General features: G+C 38.1%; 1 protein-coding gene across 5 annotated transcripts in view; it reads right to left on the bottom strand.

Annotated features, from left to right (window-relative positions):
* Window positions 1–21,758, bottom strand: part of FBXW11 (F-box and WD repeat domain containing 11) — a 147,102-nt gene that overhangs the window by 79,828 nt on the left and 45,516 nt on the right. The window contains exon 1 of one of the 5 annotated variants that reach the window (XM_030927200.1): window positions 16,800–17,291. The exons of the other annotated variants lie outside the window; for them this stretch is intronic. Within the exon in view, the coding sequence (XP_030783060.1) occupies window positions 16,800–16,850 (51 nt within the window). The 5' untranslated portion in view covers window positions 16,851–17,291. Of the gene's footprint in view, window positions 1–16,799; window positions 17,292–21,758 lie in introns of those variants that run through there. 5 annotated transcript variants of the gene reach the window in all.

The following is a 21,758-nucleotide window of genomic DNA, read 5'->3' as shown; positions in this document are numbered from 1 at the left end:
AAAGGAAACAAGGCTCTTTGGAGAAATGGCTGCTTCCAAGGCTGAGAGTGGGAAAATACAAGATAAGCCTGGAACATGTTGCAACAGAAAGTAAGGAACTACTTAATCATGAAAACAGATCAAAAGGATACAGACAGGCCGGGTGTGGTGGCTCATGCCTGTAATCCAGCACTTTGGGAGGCCAAGGCAGGCGAATCAAGAGGTCAGGAGTTCGAGACCAGCCTGACCAACAAAGTGAAACCCCGTCTCTACTAAAAATACAAAAATTAGCCAGGTGTGGTAGCACATGCCTATAATCCCAACTACTTAGAAGGCTAAGGCAGGAGAATCCCTTGAACCTGGGAGGCAGAGGCTGCAGTGAGCCAAGACTGCGCCACTGCACTCTAGCCTGGCAACAGAGTGAGACTCTGTCTCAAAAAATAAAATAAAGTAAAATAAAATAAAATAAAATAAAATAAAATAAAATAGAATAAAATAAAATAAAATAGGATACAGACGCTGACCTGAAAAGGCACCCATTGCCTAAACTTTAAACACTCTGACCATCAAAATAAATAATGATAATAAAAGATTACAATAACCTACTGAATAAAACAGGAAAACATAGGTGTATACTGATAGAATAAATGAAAAACTGAAATTCTGATGAAAACAGGATATTTATGGAGTTTCAAAGTACCTCCCCACCTAATGCATAATTACAAAGGGAAAAAGAATAACTTCACAATGAAGAAGGCCTAACAGACATTTCCTTACTCAAGTGATCAAAGTGATCACCATTCTGAATGAGAGAAATCAAGATTATGTACTACCTGACAGGATGCAATGAGAATACAGCAATCGCTTTTATGATATTCTTACAAACTAAATAAACCATAAGAAAACAAAGGAAAAACCTAAACTGACAGACTATAAAACAGCTGGTCTGTAATCTTCAGAAGGGTCAAGGTCATGAAAGTCCCACAAAGACCAAATAACTCTTCCAGACTGAAAAAAACTAAAGAAGTGTGACAACTAAAGGCAATGCATCATTCTGAACTGGGTAGCTCTGCTATAAAGGAAATTATCAGGACTACTGATGAAACTTAAATAAGGGCTGAGAATTAGTTGGCAGTAATCTGTCAGTGCTAATTTACTGATTTGATTCTTGCATTATGACTATGTAGAACATCCTCCTTTGTAGGAAATACACAGGAAAATATTACAGCATGAGAGAAGCATTCAGTCAGCTTTACTTTCAAATTGAGAAACAAAAGTTCTGTGTATTATACTAGTAACTCTTTTATAACCTTGAGACTATCTCAAAATAAATAAAAAGCAATATTTCAATGGCTTATTTACATTAATTATTACCTAACACTTCAAACTATGGGCTCATATCCCCAGGAATAAAAGTGCTAAAAATCCTTTGTGACTTTTTTACCATCACATTTTAATCACATGATCTTAATAAACAAATATTCTCAAACTAGCACTGACTGACACTACAGGTGCATGTGTCTTTCCCGAGCCATTGTTACTACTACTCAACAACAAGGGGTTCATCTGGCCAGGAGTGGTGGCTACTGCCTGTAATCCTAACACTTCGGGTGGCCAAAGCAGGCAGATCACTTGAGCCCAGGAGTTTAAGACCGGCCTGGGCAACATAGTGAAACCCCATCTCCACAAAAAATCCAGAAACACTAGCTAGGTGTGGTGGCACACACCTGTAGTCCAGTTGCTCAGAAGGTAGGACGATCACCTGAGCCCAGGAGGTTGAGGCTGCAGTGGGCAGTGATCGCACCACTGCACTCCGGCCTAGGTGACAGAGTAAGGCCCTATCTTAAAAATTAATTAATTAATCGATTAAATTTTTTAAAATAAGGGGTTCATCCATCTATCTCTTTTCTGTGAACTCTACCAGATGCCCTGGACAATGTTTCTTTTGACAGTCTTTTTCTTTCAAATTATGTGACAGTTTCTTCCTATCTACCATCACAGCTACCATTATTTTAACCCTTAATTTTTCATTTCTTATTGTCTTAAAGATGAAGGATTTAACATCTGTCTTTTACTCCAAATTAAGTAACTAAGATGCATCCTATAATGTAAAGATTTTACAGGGGTGCCAATAAGTGACTCTTGGTTTTCTAAGAAGAGGAACCTTCTTTTTATTAAGGTAGACAGTGTTCATATGCAATCTGTCTACAACTGGCAGCTTGTTCTCTACATGTAACATAAGGAATGGGACATAGTAGGTAGTTTTCTTAAGTAGTTTGCGAGTAACTCCATTCTAAGTGAATGATCTGAATTTTGAACTCTAGTCACAGCAGCCAGGCAACTGGCAGCTTGTTCTCTACATGTAACATAAGGAATGGAACATAGTAGGTAGTTTTCTTAAGCAGTTTGTGAGTAACTCCATTCTAAGTGAATGATCTGAATTTTGAACTCTAGTCACAGCAGCCAGGCAACTCAATGGAAGGCATGGGCAGGCTGTTGGTAGGTGTTTGGATGTCTCTTGACATCCTTTTCTTGGCCAAGCATAGGAGCAGATCTTCTTTTTTCTTTTTTATTTTTTTAGACAGAGTCTCGCTCTTGTCACCAGGCTGGAGTGCAGTGGTACGATCTCGGCTCACTGCAATCTCCACCTCCCAGGTTCAAGCGATTCTTCTGCCTCAGCCTCCCGAGTAGCTGGGATTATAAGTGCCTGCCACCACGTCCAGCTAATTTTCAGTAGAGACGGGGGTTTCACCAAGTTGGACAGGATGGTCTCAATCTCCTGACCTCATGATCCGCCCACCTTGGCCTCCCAAAGTGCTGCAAGTACAGGTGTGAGCCACCGGGCATGGCCTAGATCTTGTTTTAGCAGGTCATGCCTTAGCTGACTCAACATGTATTCAAACTGCTCAGGGGAAAGAGCTGCCACTTGTAAAGAGGTTTGAATTTAGAGCATGCTACTAAATCATACAGAGTAACAGGCTTGTTAAAGCTTTTCAGAATAAAAATGCTCAATCTTAGTGAAGGCAGAATGAGATATAAACACTCTGGAAAACAATTTGACAAGATATATATGATGTATCTTCTGGAAATACATCCTAGTTAATTCAAAATGAAGCCAAAGATTTATGCACAAATATGGTGATTAGCTTTTTAGATAATTAGGAATAAAGATTCTAAGCACCCAAAGAAATGACAAGTTATGAAGAGTTCATAAAATATAAGACAATTTCAAATTATGCTATGAGAAATTACAGGAATATATTAATATAATCATTCTGTTAAGCATACAAAGCATAAAAAGTAAAATTATACATATTTATATGATATAATATATAAATTATTTACATAAAACTTTAGTTACATATACAATTATATACATAATAATCCCAACTATGTAAAACATATGCATAGATTTAAAACAAAAGAAAACATGCCAAAAATATTAAGAATGGCACTCCATAAACTGTGGTTTCTCATTTTTCTTTCCACTTTTATCCCAATGGTCTACAATAAATAGTATTAATTGTATAATCAAAAGAGAACTTTTTAAAGCAAAACAAAATACAGGCTAGTCTTCAAATCAAAATCAATTTTTTTCCAAGATAATCTTTCAACTCACAGGAATACTTACATTCACAGAATTCAAAGAAAGAAGTCCAAAGTAGTCCTGACTATGACAGCAACTAATATTATACCATATGATCCTGAACAAGCTTAGAAATAGCCTTTCCTTCACATTCCAGTTTATTATGCTTATTCTTCATTCAACAAATAATTATTGAGCACCCACTACCTGCTGGGACCATTTTAGAAACGGATGTATTTCCCAAGCAGGGAAAAAGAAGACATGACCCATTTTCTCACAGAACTTGGATTCTGGTGGGGAAAAGACAGCAGACAGGAGGAAAACAAACAAACATGGAATATAATTTCATACAGTGCTAAGCGCTATGAAGGAAAAAAATAAAGCAAGGTAAAATAACAGAGTGGAAAGCAGGAAGCTATTTTAGATTGGGTGGTCAGAGAAGGTCTCTCTGAAGAGGAGATATTTGATCATGCAAGCTACTGGTATAACATAAATAGCATTCCTACTACGTAATTGCCCTGGGATTTAGAAAAGTCTATTTACAACTTAAAATATAAAAATCATCCCTATGAAAATAGTTTCTATTTGAAAAGGCAGTAAGGTATAACAGAACTAGAAAGACTAGGTTTGAATCCTGGATCCACCACATAAAAGGTAGATACCCCTGTGTAGGTCACAAGCTCTCTCTCCCTCAGTTCAGTTTCCTCACGTATAAAACAGACAGAATAGTGCCTAGCTTATAAAGTTTATAAAGTGCCTATTTATAAAGTGAAGAAAGATAATATACGGGAAAGAGCTTAGTAACATGTCTAGGCATGTAGTACTCATTAACTGTAAGTTCCCTACACACTTACAGTTCTTCCACAAATTGAGCACTATATACTAATGGTTCTCTGTGAAGCACTCACTATTTCAACACTGCAAGTAGAAACATATCACATTTTGATCTTCCAGCCATACCAAGGCTCCAAAGTCCAAATCACCGCTGACTAAATTCTTGTTAGATATTGATGCTATAAATGATACTGGCTTGACAAGATTAATATTATTTTTACTAACCTCATACTCACCTTTTCTTTCATTTCATCATGAACTGTTTCCATTTTGAATCCCTAACTGCAAAGTGTGGCCTCTTCCCAATCTGTTTGTGATGGTTAATTTTATGTGTCAACTTGGCTAGACTAGGTTACATGGTCAGTTCTTTGGTCAAATACTAATCTATTAGCAGATATTGGTGTAAGGGTATTGTTAGGTATGATTAACATTTGCAATCAGTAGACTTTGAGTCTATTACCCACCATAATGTAGGCAAGGCTCATCCAGTCAATTAAAGGCCTAAGAGAAAAGACTGAAGTTTCCCAGAGAAGGATACATTTTGCCTCCAGACTGCAATAGGGAAATCTTGCCTGAGTTTCCAGCCTAATGGCCTGTATCACAAAATTCAATCTTGCCAACCTCCATGGTCATGTGAATCAGTTTCCTAAAATACCTATCTACTATTGATTATGTTTCTCTGGAGAATCCTGACATGCTGATCAATCTTAGAGTTGGTCTCCCTGCTTCCACCTCTTCCTTCTATGTCTACACAGCAGGTACAGCGATCCTGTCAAGATGTTCAATGACCCCTCTGGTAAAAATTCTCCAATGACTTCCCATCTCATGCAGAATAAGAGCCAAAGTCTAGGAAACTCTAGAAGCCCCACAGAATTTCTATGACCTTCCTCCTTCCCTTCCTGATTTCATCTCCTACTTTCTCCTTCATTCCACGCTCCAGCCAGACATTAGCCTTCTGGCTATTATAACATGCCACAAACATTCCTACCTCTGGGGCTTGTTGTACACTTGCTGTTCCCTCTACCTGGGATTATTTTCCTCTAGATAACTGCACAGCTTGCTCCCTCATTTCCTTCAAGTCTCTGCTCAAATGGCTTTTACTCTTTGCTCTATTTAACACTGAAGCCCTTCCCAAATCTTGGGGTGATCTATTCCCCTTTTTCTCCACAGAACGTATTACCATCTAACATACTGTGTATTTTTTTATTTATTTATTTTTTAATTTTTTTTTTTTTGATACAGAGTCTCACTCTGTCGCTCAGGCTGGATGGAGTGCAGTGGCACAATCTCGACTCACTACAACCTCCACCTCCCAGGTTCAAGCAATTCTACTGCCTCAGCCTCCCCAGTAGATGGGATTGCAGGCGCCTGCCACCACGCCCAGCTAATTTTTGTATTTTTAGTAGAGACAGGGTTCATCATGTTGGCCAGGTTGGTCTTGAACTCCTGCCCTCAAGTGATCCGCCTGCCTTGGCCTCCCAAGGTGCTGGGATTACAGGCGTGAGCCACTGCACCTGGCCATTTTACTCATTTTCTTTCACCACTAAAATGTAGGTTCTGAGACAGTAAGGCTTTTTGTCTGTTTTGTGCACTCCTCTATTACCAGGCCCTATGCCTAACACATAGTAAGAACACCATAAGTCATTTGTTGCTTGACGAAAAACAAGAGTGAAGAGTGATTTTTAATTTATTCTTTGTGTTTTCCTATATTTCCCAGTTTTCTACATTGGGCATTTATTTCTATTATAATCATATATTGCTGATATTAAAAACTAGAATAATGTTTTTGCTAGAAGTTTAAAAGGCTTAAAGTCCAGGGCCAGGCGTGATGGCCCACGCCTGTAATCTCAGGATTTTGCAAGGCCAAAGTGGGCAGATCACTTGAGCTCAGGAGTTCAAGACCAGCCTGGGCAACATAGGAAGGCCCCATCTCAATTATTTAAAAAAAAAAAAAAAAACAAGGTCCACTTCCTTTGACTCTGAATTTTTCCAATGAATAAGATAATCTAAGGTATGAAGCATGAATATACACTAAAGTTTAATGACCTTAATGTTCATTAGTAAGAGACTGACTAAATTATTGTATACCCAGACAATGAAGTTGCAGTTATTAAAAATGTACCAGCCTGGGCAACATAGGGAGATGCCATCTCTACAAAAAATTTAAAAATTAGCCAGGAGTGGCTGGTGTGTGTCTGTGGTCCCAGCGACTTGGGAGGCTGAGATGAAAGGATTACTTGGGCCTGAGAGGTCGAGGCTGCAGTGAGCCATGTTCACACCCCTGCACTCTAGCTTGGGCAACAGAACGAGACCCCACCTCAAAAAAATAAAAATGTAGGCTGGGAATGGTGACTCACACCTGTAATCCTAGCACTCTGGGAGGCTGAGACAGGCAGATCACGGGGTCAGGAGTTCAAGACCAGCCTGGCCAACATAGTGAAACCCCATCTCTACTAAAAATACAAAAAAATTGCTGGGCGTGGTGGCGCCTGCCTGTAATCCCAGCTACTAGGGAGGCTGAGGCAGGAGAATCGCTTGAACCCAGGAGGCAGAGGTTGCAGTGAGCCAAGATCGCGCCACTGCACTCCAGTCTGGGTAACAGAGTGAGACTCCATCTCAAAAAAAAAAAAAAATTGGGTTATAATTCAGTGTATGGAGTATAAACCTATATAAAAACAAAAAGTATAGACAGATCAATAGATTGATCGATCGATAGAGGATATCTATATAGAAACAAAATGACAGAAAACAAAGAACAGATACTATAGTGAAGTGAGATTATGACTGACTGGTTAATTTCTTCTTCATACTTGTCCTCTCTCTAAAATCTCTGCCATTAAAAAAAAAGTGTTACTAGCCAGGCATGGTGGCTCACACCTATAATCCCAACACTTCAGGAGATCGAGGCAGGAATATCACTTGAGCCCAGGAGTTCGAGACCAGCCTGGGCAACATAGGAAGATCCCATTTCTATTTAATTAAAAAACAACAACAACAACAACAAAAATCAAACGAAAAAAATGTTACTTTCATAAACTGAATGAACAGTAAATATAAACCAACAGAAATAAACAAAGCAAGCACTCTTACAAGCAACATAATAAATGTCTATAGTATCAGGTACATGACATCAGTTTTGTTCAAAAATTAAAAAGACGTTTTTTAACATGTTCTGAATTCCATTTACCCATGTCCCTCTCCTCAAATTATACTGTGAAACCTTAATCTATCATACATATTGTTTTGGAAACCATAAATTATAACTGTTAGTAAAACAAGGTATAGTTTACATTTTCCCATAGCACAGGCTCTCTTCCACAGAGAATGTGATTTCTTAGTGCTAGTACTATATGCCAGGCATTGTGGTATCGTTAAAACTTTCTCTAAAATATTAATTTATTTGCTGCTTTTCTGCTGCTTCAAATTCTCAGATCACCAAGTCATCCTCACTGTTTTCAGAAAATATGACATGGAAATTTCAATGCACAGGAATAATGTTTGGCACTAAATTTTCAAAGTCTACATCATCTTTAAGATACTTTCAAACTAGTACAACATATAAAAGACAGCGTGATACATTGTGGATGATGAGCTTACAAAGGTTGATAGCTGATGATAATAACAGGAAGGTGAAGAAGAATAAAAGCTTGAACAAGGCTTCGGAGACTGCACATCACTGGACACAGGAAGTGAAACATGCGCATATGATATCAAATCAATGAGAAAACACTAGATCTGCAAATAGTATGCAGACAACTGATAGGTCATTCAGAAAGAATGTGCATCCCTAATTCACAGCATACAGCAAAATAAATTACAGAGAAAATGAAAGATTGGAAAACATAATGCCACAAACCACTAGAAGAATATTATAAGAAATGAACAAGTATAGCCACACAAAAAGTAAACATATTTTTTCAAAACTTTCATCATGGCCAAAACCATTATTAAAAAACTGAAAAGCAAATGTCAAACTGGCAGAAGTATTTGCAATAAATAACAGTCAATATATTTAATATATAAAGAGTTCTTACAAATCAGACTTTTTAAATAAAGCCATCAATAGAAAAATGGAAAAAAGAACACGAAGAGGTTAACTCATATAACAACAATAGAAATGGCCAATGAATATTTTTATGTATACATATATTCCATCCCGTTAGCAATTAAGTGTACATTATAACAAGATATCATTTTTGCATTTTCATCCATTAAAATGTCAACAAAGTACAAAATTAAAATATTCAGTGTCATCTAGAGTACATGAAAAGGGAATCTCTGATGGGCTGCTTTTAAGAGTATAATTTGACCCATCTTCTCCAAAGTACAAGTTAGCAACCTAAATGTGCACACTGTCTTACCTAAGAAAATAATCATAGAAGTATACAAAGACTTAATCACAATGATGCTTAACTCCACATGGCTTAAAATGTCTCAAAATTGGAAGCAGTCTTAACATAGAAGGGAAGTTTTCTTAAAATCATTAATATATTTATTAAATGGAATATTATACAATGATTTTAAATGATAGAAAATCTTAATTCATCATGTTACTATTTGTCAGTTTTTATTTATTGATCTAACTTTGAACAAGTATGTTATTTTTAGTAATACTTTTAAAGTACACCTTAAACATTTTTAGATATTCAGGGGTTATGGCAACGCTTGGAATATAAACGGGTCTATCTTCCATGAAAGCAATTTAGCCATACCTATTAAAATAAAGCACTGTTCACTTTAAGATAAATCACTGAGCTGTATACACTTAAGATTTCTGAACTTTTCTATATACACTTTATACTTCAAAAATGAAAAAAAAACAAAAAAAAAACCTACCTGTACTCTTGCCTCCACCCCCAAAATCTAGGGATGATAAAAGTACCATCGATGAAAGAGTTAGACTTTACTAATCTGGGGACATGTCTATAATATAATGTTAAATCAAGCAAATAAGTGACACTGTATTGCAGTTTTTCTAGGGTGAGTCCATTTTCTCTATTCAAAAAAAAAAAAATGGCCGGTGCAGTGGCTCACGCCTGTAATCCCAGCACTTTGGGAGGCTGAGAAAGGCAGATCATCTGAGGTCAGGAGTTCCAGACCAGCCTGACCAACATGGCGAAATCCTGTCTCCACTTAAAATACAAAAAATTAGCCAGGCGTGGTGGCGCGCGCCTGTGCTTCCAGCTACTCAGGAGGTTGAGGCAGGAGGATCGCTTGAACCTGGAGGGCAGAGGCTGCAGTGAGCCCAGATCGTGCCACTGCACTCTAGCCTAGGTAACAGAGTGAGACTCTGTCTTAAATTAATTAATTAATTAATTAATTAATTTTAAAACAAACTTTTTTTTAAATGAGGGAATCCCCATAGTTGTCAGACTGCATATCCTCCTATGAACAAAGAAAACAAATATACAATGATAGACAATGAAATGTTAACATTCGTTTCTTAGCGGGGAGGAAGGGATTGGAAGGGAGAGATTACCAAACTTTTCTGTATATAATTTAGTTAAGTCATAATAAAATACTGATATTCCTTGACCAAGCAATTACACTCCTAGGAATTTATTCCACAGACAAAATCATACAAGCCTAAAGATACATACACAATGAAATTACTGAAGTGCCTATAATACCCCTCCCCCCCAAAAAAACAACACCAATTGTGGTCTAAAGGCCCTTCAAACGGAAAACTAGACACTGGGCTCAGTGGCTCACACCTGTAATCCCATCACTTTTGGGAGGCTGAATTGGGAGGATCACTTGAGCTCAGAACTTTGAGACCAACCTGGGCAATATATCAAGACCCTGTCTGTACAAAAAACTGAAAAATTATCTGGGCATGGTGGCACATGCCTGTGGTCCCAGCTATTTAGTAGGCTGAAGTGGGAGGGATCACTTGAGCTTGAGAGGTCAAGGTTGCAGAGAGCCATGATCCTGCCACTGCACTCCAGCCTGGGCAACAGAGCAAGACCCTATCTCAGAAAAAAAAAAAAAAGAGAGAGAAAACTGGCTATTTTTTTGAAGATAAAAAAATGCTAAAGCCCTATGATGTAGAGTTCTATTTGGTTTTATATGCTGATATGGAAAGATGGTCAATATATGTTAATTTTAAGATAATATGTATAATATGGTTGTATTCATATTTTTAAAGCTTCAGTCTAAAAGGATAATGGGAAACCGATAAGTGAGACTTTGGGGAGTAAGACCTGGGGTCAAAGGAAACTTCATATGTCTTGTTATTACTATAACCTTTATTTAAAAAGGTTATTTTTATTTATTTATTTATTTATTTTTTGAAATGGAGTTTTGCTCTGTCACCCAGGCTGGAGTACAGTGGCTTGACCTCAGTTTACTGCAACCTCTGCCTCCCAGGTTCAAGTGATCCTCCTGCCTCAGCCTCCCGAGTAGCTGAAATGTCACCATACCTGGCTAATTTTTGTATGTTTAGTAGAGACGGGGTTTCACCATGTTAGCCAGGCTGGTCTCAAACTCCTGACCTCAGGTGATCCATTTGCCTTGGCCTCTCAACGTGCTGGGATTACAGGTGTGAACCATCACGCATGGCCTTTATTTTTAATTTCTTGAAGATTGTTTAAAATTTTTTAAATGCTAGCATGAAACAGTGGTTTGTAAAACTTTGAGGCATTTTAGATTTGCTTTTAAAATGCCCCAGAAAAAACAAAATTGAAGAAAAGTTTAAGATTAGCATAATTTTGAAAATTGTTCAAGGTTAAGTTGAATAATTCTCTTATTTTTGTGTGTTTAGCTATTTCTATAAGGAGAAAATTTTTAAAATGAAATCTTCCTAAGAGCCCCATTAAGTAGAATAGATAAATCCGGAGCCATCCTAAGTGAGATCGAAGTAGGAGGCGCACTATGCTAGCCCTCCTTTATCCCTCTAGAGACTCCAAAGTCAAGCTAGGGTTCCACAGGGCATTAAAAATACCACTGTTAAAATCAGCAGCAGCAGAATAACACAGAGAACTGCACAATTTGATGGATTCCTCCCTACCAAATAGACAGGAGGAAGTAAGGCCCTAAAATAGCAACAAATGTTCTCTCTGGGTGGTAGGTGCTCAGGCTACCAATGGACTTTTTCTTCTTTTTCAAACTCTATTTTGTAAATTTTCTTATAAAGAGGAAAGATGTGTTTTTTACCACATATACACGTGTGTGTGTGTGTGTGTGTGTGTGTGTGTGTGTGTATATATATATATATATATATATATATATATATATATTTTTTTTTTTTTTTTTTTTTTTTTTTGAGACGGGATCTCCCTGTCACCCAGACTGGAGTGCAGTGGCATGATCTCGGCTTACTGCAACCTCCACCTCCTGGGTTCAAGCAACTCTCCTGCCTCAGCCTCCCAAGTAGCTAGGATTACAGGCGCCCACTATCATGCCTGGCTAATTTTTGTATTTTTAGTAGAGATGGGGTTTCACCATGTTGGCCAGGCTGGTCTCAATCTCCTGACCTCAAGTGATCTGCCCACCTCTGCCTCCCAAAGTGCTGGGATTATACATGTGAGCCACCGGGCCCAGCCTATTTATGTATTTTTTAGAGCAAACCCGTGGCCCGCAGGCCCCCAGGCCAGCTTTGAATGAGGCCCAACACAAATTCGTAAACTTTCTTAAAATATGAGACTTTTTTTCTTTTGCAATTTTTTTTTAAAGCCCATCAGCTATCATTAGTGTTAGTGTATTTTATTTATGTGTAGCCCAAGAGAATTCTTCTTCTTCCAGTGTGGTCCAGGGAAGCCAAAAGATTGGACACCCCTGTTTTAGAGACAAGGATCTTGCTCTGTCACCCAAGCGGCAGTGCAGTGATGTGATCACAGCTCACTATAACCTCCAACTCCTGGGCTCAAGGGATTCCCCAACCTCAGCTCCCAGAGTAGCTAGGACTACAGGTGCATGCCACCATGTCCACCTAATTTTTTATTTTGTTTTGTAGAAACAAAATACAAAAACAAAATGTTTCGTAGGGCCTTGCTATGTTGCAAAGGCTGGTCTCAAACTCCTGGCCTCAAGCAATCCTCCCACCTGGGCCTCACAAAGCACTGGGATTATAGGGGTAAGCCACTATGCTCAGCCAAAAATGTAGGTTTTAGTGTTTATAAAACACTACAGATTCTACCACTGAGCAAACCAAAAGGTTCACATTATCAGACCCAGGGTGCTACAGGATAATTAGGATAATCAACAAGAAATGACAAATCCCTAAGGCTCATTAGAAAACAGACAAGAGGCAATGAGTTCAAACAGCTATGTTTGACCTAAGATAGACCGACCCTGAACAAAAGCTGCCTTATCATACGCATGGTTTTTCAGCTAATCCTTACCTACCCCTGGAATCTAAGACTGTAAGACTGAAATTCCTTCTTAAATAGAGAACCAGGAGCAAGTAAATTTAAAAAAAAAAAATTGACTTCATCCCCCACAAGAGTAAGAATCAGTAAGAGGTGGCAATTATGTTTCTCTACCTCATAAAAACCCTATATGATTTTTAAAGATGAGGAAACTGGGGTTCAGGAAAATAAAGTAACTTGCCCAGGATCACAGAGTCATTAAGTAGTAAGAACAGGACAAAAATAGAGGTTTGTCTGCACCAAAGCCAAGGTTCTTTCTACCAAGCTACCTCCCTCCTCTAAAAAATATCCTCTTATATCAAAAGCTGTGATAAGTTCTGTGGCATTCTCAGACCACTGTGGCTCACTACACTTATTAAAAGTAAAAAAAGAAACAAGAAAGGCAGCTGTCAAGAAGTTGCATTACTTACTGCCCAGCACTATATGCACTAGAGCTTGGAAGGAGGCACTCAGACTCAATTCACATGATCCTGTCATTCCAAGTCATCAGTCCTACTCCAGCAAAAGGCTTATCACTAACACTATCCCCCAGCTGAGGCTGCAAATGACATTCCCAAGACAACTTGCCAGTCTATTACATCACTGGTATGTTGGCTTTAAATTTCTAACTCCAAAAATTAAGGGCAATTTGTTTCAACCTAAAAATGGCAGTTGCAAGTTAAAATGGCAGTTGTCACTACAGACTGGTGACTAGAGCACTGACTTTGCAGTCATCCAGATTATGTTCATAACCCAGTTCTGCCACTTAAATAAACGCTTAACCTTAGGCAGCTCAATTCACCTCTACAATTTCACATACAAAAATGGCAAGATAGATAACTTTTCCATAAAAGATCAAATGAGATAATCCAATTCCTAGAGTCCAACACATAGAAAAAACATGGAAAATAAATGATACATACTATTATTAAGATTGGTATGATTCTCATGCCACAGGAATCTGGGCAAATCTATAATCCACATAGTCTGAATTCCTGATCATTTGCTATAACAATCAACTGGTTGAATCAGGACATCTGAAGCAAATGAAATACTGACTCAGTTCAGCTTGTTTCAGAGATATCCAATAGAGGTCCTGGCACATACCGATTGCTTAGTAAATATTTATGGAATTAAGTTTGCAGAAAGTCCACTCAGGAATCTCACTAGCTGTAAGATTCAGGAGAGCTCATTTTGGCAAAAAGAATGGCAATTTTTTTTTCCTATGGAATGTGGCAGGTTTTTCTTATTTTCAAATAAATAATATTAATAACTAAACAAACCATATACCAGGTATCAATAGCGAGGTTTCTACAAATAAAACCAACATGGAAAACTACAAAAGCAGCATTCCAGAGTAGAGAAAAGAAAACCAGTTTGGGAATCAGGCAAGTATGTGATTCATATGCCAGTAACTTTACAGTTATGTAAACATTATCTTGGGCCAAATAGTCACCTCAGACTCAGTTTCCGTATCAGAAAATCGGAGATAAGAACACCTACCTCACAGGGTTGTCATAAAGCTAATATATGTGAAGCACCATGTAACAGTTGGTAATGAGTGAATTTTAAGTCTCTGGTATCTATTTTCCCTTCTCAACGATGGCAGAAACTGGAGTAGGTAAATTACGCCTAAGGCAAGTACTATCTTCCCTCCTGCTTTTTCAAAAGGTATAATCAAATTCAGTCATATAGACAGGTCAATGGGTTCAAGTTGCAACTATCAGTGGGTCCACTGTGACAATTTTAAGGGGAACTCTTTTATGGAACTTCAGAGACCAGGAAAGAACTAGGCCCTGTTCTCTCCAGGTAGCCTAACTATTCCTTCTCTTCTCAGGCCTGCTTAATACGAGGTTGCTAAGAGGTATGCAAAGGGAGAGTCATCTTGGCAATAAACCAAAGATGTAGCATATAAGCAACAGGACTTCTTTGAGAGCCCAAGCCCAAATTAAGATACGAAATTTTAACACTGTTTGGAGACTGGAGGTAAAGGGGAGAAATGCTGGCATTAAAGTAATACTTAAATGAGTAGAGAGGAAGGAAGTCTTCCAGGCTCATTAATATTAATACGATTACTTTCCATTCACTTGTGGAACAAAACAGAGTAATGATTTGCTAATACCAATCAGTTGAGTACTTGGTTCATTTTACTGTGCTGCATACCCTCAATTATATACTAGCAAAAATTAAACCTAAGTAAACAAAATACTCTACACATCTCTAAAGACAATTATTGCTCCACTCACTGAAATAAGACCCAATCAAGGCAAAAAAAAAAAATCTTTTTTTTTTTTTCTCTTAAGTGAGTTTCACTAAGAAAGATGAGTCAAGGAACTTTTAACAAATTTGGATTTCCATTTTCAACAAGGTAGGAACCCGTACTTCCTCCCACTCACCCCACCTCCAGAGAACTCACAATACTGATACTAAAATATATTGAATGATGCCTTCCATTGGCCAATTACTTTTAACTGAATGCAATAAAAAGAATCTGCACTTCAAGACCTCACTAACAACTACAGTTTTTCCCCTTCTTAAATTTCCAGTTCTGCAAAAAACTGGGTCAGTCTACTAAAAAGCAATTGTAACATGCCTTTTAATCCAGAAAAATGGAGACAAAAATGTACACCTATTATAATAATGCAAATATCCATTATATAGCATCAAGGAGAGCACATGCAATAATGGCTGCCATTCCAAGAACATTTTTGTTAAAATTACATCACATGCACAGAAGCTGCTTTTCCAAAAGTGAACATATATTCATTACACTTTGAGCCTCATTGAAGCACCCTGTTCTTGCAAGGTAAGACTTGTAACCCACTTTTATATACAGAATCTAAAGACAACTGGGCCTTATATTGAACTCGCTCTCCAGTTAAAGGTATTAGTGAAGTTCCAGTACCGTTTTCCAAAGAAAGCAATTTGAATCAATAACCACACCAGTGCTACTCTGAATGTTTGCCAATAAGTAAATAAAATGCCTGACCCCAATATGAAGAAAATTTTCCTCCTTCCTGGCTCCCCAGCTCCATTTAAAAATTGTAAACATGAATAGAAAGATAACCTTGAAAACAGTGAAGTCATCCATGCCATCAATAATATCCCTCTAACTCAATGTCTAATTTTACAGTTTTCCTAAAACAGGACAGTCTCAACCGGATGCCAGGAATTTAATATGGCTTTTTAAAGATATATCAAACTGTCTGGAATATGCAGTGATGAAAACTGAATATTGCTACTGAAACCATACTTAATTAAACACATGCTTGCTCTAAACAGAGCTTCACAAATAAAGCTATAATGTTTTCTTCCTTGGCTCTCTCAGAAGTCACCCCAACAAGAGAGGATCACCAGCTGCACTCCTGCTAACAGTTCTATCCTCAGCAACCCTTTCCCATCCACCCCCCAAAAAGTTATACTTTTATCTGTGGAATTCTCTGCCGGCCTCGGCCTGGAAAACTGGGTGGACCCTGAGGACAGGTGTCAGATCTGGCCTTTGGGAGGTGGCCCAAACTGACAAATTATTGGCAGCATAAAGCTATGATCTTTATAAACTTCAATTTGAGGCTTTATGCCAGTAGTGATTCCCTCCCCGCTCCTTTTTTGAAGAGGGGAGAGAAAGCAAGCCAAAAGGATGAGTTTCAAAATAGAAAAATCACCACTTTAATTACGAAACCCTCCCAACTCAACAAAGAACTGTTAAAGGTAGCCAAATGGAAAATGTCAGGAGTTTTTTTTTTTTTTTTTTTTTTTTTTTTTTTTTGGCACATGCACAACTATTAAACATGAGAATTACAACCTCAAGGTGAGGGGGAAAGAGTAAAAAGCAGGAGCAGAAAAGGGGAGGACAGGGCCCAGCCAAAGACCCGTTTGCTCAGAAGAGCCCCTCTTGGTACTCCTCCATGTGGGGCACCCAGGCTAGAGGAAAGCAGAGGGTTACACAGAACATTTAGCAGACTTAACATTGGATTAAACACACTACTGCAAGTTTCAACAAATGTTCATGGCATACGTAAAAACACATTTACAACAAGAAAGAAGAAAGGCACCTGGAGACATCTGACACTGGGCATGCTCTGCAGGCAACTCAGTGCGCACATGCTCTCTACCAGGTTGGCGCAGCCTAGCCACAAAGACCTTGGCACAGAACACTGCAGGATGACAAAAAGGAAGGAAGAGAAGAAGCAGTTAGAGGCCGCAACAAATCACTCCTTCACACAGGCAACTTGAATGTTAGTTGGGGCAGGGGGTGCACCCTTGGCAATTTGGAGGTTAGGGATGGTCCCAGACAACTTACTGAAACCTTGGGGGAGGGCCCACTTGATGTTCTATGGAAAGGAGGTTTCTGCTGCCAACCACTAATTTTTCAGGATACAGTGAATAGAATCAAGAGGGAGAGAGAGAATGTTTAAACAAAAACCCACCAAAGGGAACTGTGAAAGTCTGTGTGCAAAACAAGATTAGTGGTGAGATTGTTGACTATAATTTCATCAATGCCACAGTTTCTGGTCCATGTCATATAACCATAATTGTCATCATTGTTTAAGGACCTACTATTTGCCCAGCACTTTACATTTGTTCTCTAATCCTCATATCATTGTAAGGAAACGGAGGCTCAGAGGTTAAGTGATTGGCAAAAGGACACATAACAAAGGAGGGGAGAGCCAGAATTTCAAACTCTGGTTTGTCTGCTACCAAAACCCACACTCTTTCCACAAGACTATGATGCTGCTATTGTGAAAACTTAAATCACCCCAACTTTTATCATGTGAGTAAAGTTTTGCACCTCCCTAAGGTAAAATCACAGGAGACCTAAAGAATAAGGCAAAAAGAACAAGAAAGATGGGTGACAGACTGATAGATAAAGGCAATAAAAGAGGTGATTTTAAATGCATCTGATTTTCCGTGTCAACACATTTCCATCTTCCCAAAGGAAAAACATTGGAATGTCACGATCTTCATTTTAGACTTTGTTTACAAAGTTCGTCTGACATGACTAAGAATTAAAAAGCTTATTTCATTTACTTCTTCCCATCCTCTTTTAAAAGCTTGCTGATTTTAAAGAAATTAAGAAAAAAAGTAAAATATAAAAATGAACACATGTATTATGGCTACTACTTAATAACCATTAGACCATAATGTAAACTTAATAACCATTAGACCATACTGTTCAATCATTCAGATCTAAAGTCAATTAATTTACTATGGCAAAATCAATATTCATGTAAAAAAAAAAAACTAAAGGTGAGTGTTTGGGTTCAACCAAAGCATCCCAGAAGTCTTGGACCCAAGCTCATAAACTTGTTTGTTCTAGCTATAAATAGAATAGCCAAACACCCTCATTTGCCTGAGACAGTCCTGGATGACACTTATTGTCCCCTCATAACTTTCACTCTCAAAAGTGTTCTGGTTTAGTGGATAAATTCTGTGATCACCCAACTGCAATATGGACAAAGATAGCTTTGCTTGACATCAGAGAGACCTGGGTTCCTTATCTAGCATCTGCCACTTACTAGTTCTACATTTCACCTATAATACAAGGAATATTGAGATTACTCAGAAAAGGTATTTAAAGAATACAAAATCAGAGGAACCAAATGGAATTTAAAAATTGAGCAGTTTTCTGGTAGCAATGAAAATGACACACTTCAAGGTGTGCCTTTATTCCAAAGCCAATACAGTGGCAATATATCATTGAAACTCCAGGTACACAAATTTTGTTGCCTCAACACTTTCATATCAGAGTGCCAACCACAGAAGATGCTTAATAAATGTTTGCATAAAATAATGAAAGTAGTTGCCATTTATCAAGCTTCTATTATGTGCTAGACAGCTGAAATAGTAAACTCTCACAATAACCTGCAAAATAGGTATTATTCCATTTTACGATGAGGAAACTGATGATCAGGAAAGAGATATCAAGCAGAGTCCCATGGAATTTTTGTTCAATTAAGAAAAAATTTTTTAATTAAAAAGGAAAAGAGAGCCTAATTTGTTAAAACAATGACATAGACCAGGAACAGTGGCTCACACATATAATCCTAGCACTTTGGGAAGCCAAGGCAGTCAAATCACTTGAAGTCAGGAGTTGAAGACCAGCCTGGCCAACATGGTGAAACCCCATCTCTACTAAAAACACAATTATTAGCCAGGCGTGGTGGCACATACCTGTAATCCCAGCTACTTGGGGGGGCTGAGGCAAAAGAATTGCTTGAACCTAGGAGTCCGAGGTTGCAGTGAGCCAAGATCATGCCACTGCACTCCAGCTTGAGTGACCCAGTGAGACTGCCTTTAAAAAAAAAAAAAAAAAAAAAAGGAAAGAAAAAAAACCCCCAGCAACTTGTCCAAGGTGCAGGGGAATAAGGGCTAACTGATGGCAGAATTAGGACTAGTAAATTAAACCTGGCAAACTGATTTTCTTCCACTACAACAAACACTCTCTATCCAGAGATATTCTCATCCACGTTTAATAAAAGAATATTTACATCAGTATATATCACAAGTGGATGGGCAAAGAAGAGAGTTTAAGGACTACACCTAGCCAAGTAAGATGGCTCACGCCTATAGCCCCAGCACTTCAGGAGGCCAAAGTAGTGGGATTACTTAAGCCCAGGAGTTCGAGACCAGCCTGAGCAACATAGTGAAACCCCACCTTTACAAATAATACAAAAATTAGCCAGGCATGGTGGCACGCACCCATAGTACCAGCTGCTCAGAAGGCTGAGGTGGGAGGATTGCTTAAGCCTGGAAGGTGGAGGTTGCAGTGAGCCAAGATCGCAGCACTATACTCCAGCCTGGGCAACAGAGTGAGACCCTGTCTCAATAACAACAACAACAACAAAAGGATTACATCTGGATTCAGCAACTCATATAAAATTAACACAAAAGCTCGTATGTAAATCAATTTTTACTTATTCAGTAAAAAGTCAGCTTCCTTCTGCAAGGGTTAATAGTATTTGCCTCAAAGGGTAAAAACCACAAAAGCATAAGGTATTGATTAGATTCTGCTAATAACTTGGAATCTAAAACTTTTTAAAAGGCAATTTTTCACATTCAGTAAATCAAAAAAATCAGATTGTGAGAACAGGAAGGCATTTTAAAGACTATTTAAGTCTAACCTCCCACCGCTGATTTTAGATTAGAGGTGAAGAAATTAAATCCAAATTAGAAAAATAATGATATTATCAAGGCTTTTTAACCATTTAATGATTTAATCAATACTCATAAAAATGTGGGAAACAATCAACATAAAGAAAATTTTGGTGAACTTGATTTTAAAATATTAGCCATTTATTAGAAGTCTGACATTTCAAAGCTTTTTGAAGCTTGTTATTTAACTTGTATATTCAGAAAAAGATTTTTAAAAGACCCTCTAAGAATCAGATTTCCAAGATTTTCTCTTCATAATATCTATGGGTAGATACTGTAAGATATAAAGAATGACACCAGTGTTTCTTGAGTATTTATTAGATGCCAACATCATGCTAAATACATTATAAAGGATATCTCATCTCATTTTCACCATAATCCTACACAATAGACATTACTTTCCCCTTCAGAAGAGGAAACACAGGCTCAGAGATGAAGTAATTTACTTATCCAAAATCGCATAGCGCTAGGTTGGTGCTAAGATTTCAACCCAGGTCTGAGGCAAGAGTACTTTTCACTGAGACAGCTCAGTCCTAGGCAGCACCCAAGCTGGTGTGTGATGCAACTGCCAGTATCTACTAATCAGAAGTCTCAACTCTCAGATCATCCCAGAACTGGTAACTTCCAGTTTTAAGATGAGTGTTATTTTCCATTTGGTAAGAGCACAGACAGTGGTTAAAAGGTATTACAACTGCTTACTTTCACACTCAACAATTACTTTGAAGCTAAGTGACCAGCCACATTGCTCAAAAATCGTCTCTACTCAACAGAAAATGCTATTCTAGGAAATACACCCACCTTTTAGTAATAAAGTCCATACCTGCTAGCCAAAACAAGGTAGGTTCCTCTTAGGTCTTAGATCTAATAGATCAGGAGGGCATTGATCCTATTTGAAAATAATGGATAAAAATAAAAGTTCCACATTCATCAACCTAACAGCATTAAAATACAGCTAGGGCCACAACAGTAATTGATTCTTTTTTTCTTTTAAGATAGAGTCTCGCTCTGCTGCCCAGGCTGGAGTGCGGTGGCATGATCTTGGCTCACTGAAACCTCCATCTCCCAGGTTCAAGCGATTCTCCTGCCTCAGCCTCCCGAGTAGCTGGGATTACAGGCACCTGCCACCATGCCCAGCTAGTTTTTGTATTTTTAGTAGAGACAGGGTTTCACCATGTTGGCCAGGCTGGTCTTGAACTCCTGACCTCAGGTGATCTGCCTGCCTTGGTCTCCCAAAGTGCTGGCATTACAGGCATGAGCTCCTGGCTGTGATTCCTGAAGCTTCAAATTTTTAATTTAGGGACATAGCTGGAAACCCATGTTGATCATTCGAGAATAACTATTATCGATGATTGCTTAACCGATAATGAAAAGATTTCTTCATATTAGCTAAATTCACAGTACAGACGATTGTCCTTTTTTTTTTTAAGTGAACAGCGTTCTTTCATATTGCTAAAATATGTCTGAAGAATACCCCTGATACCATGGGTATTTATCAATTTTAACAAACACTTATTGACCTGCTTACTAAGCCAACAACAATACACACTAAGCCTCTTTTCTCTTAAGACTTTAGCCTTGAGCTCAAGAGAAACAACCCAGGAGGATCATAGTGGGGATACTTAACAGAAGACTTTGGAGGGTCAAAAACTGCCAAGATACATTTGTTATAATTTCGTATTTAGCTACTTGTAATGATCAATAGTCTAATTTAGGGCTGTTCACAGAGAACAGGAAATGATTCGTAATGGGTTGTGATATTAATAGCTAATGCCTAATTAGATTGTATATTTATAGGTTCTATAGCTGAAGAAAATAATATTAGCCAGGGAAGCTGACAGTGTTTATTACTTTTGCCATAT

This window comes from Rhinopithecus roxellana, chromosome 3, assembly GCF_007565055.1.
Source record: "Rhinopithecus roxellana isolate Shanxi Qingling chromosome 3, ASM756505v1, whole genome shotgun sequence".
Classification (NCBI taxonomy): domain Eukaryota; kingdom Metazoa; phylum Chordata; class Mammalia; order Primates; family Cercopithecidae; genus Rhinopithecus; species Rhinopithecus roxellana.
This window is presented reverse-complemented; position numbering and strand designations above follow the sequence as displayed.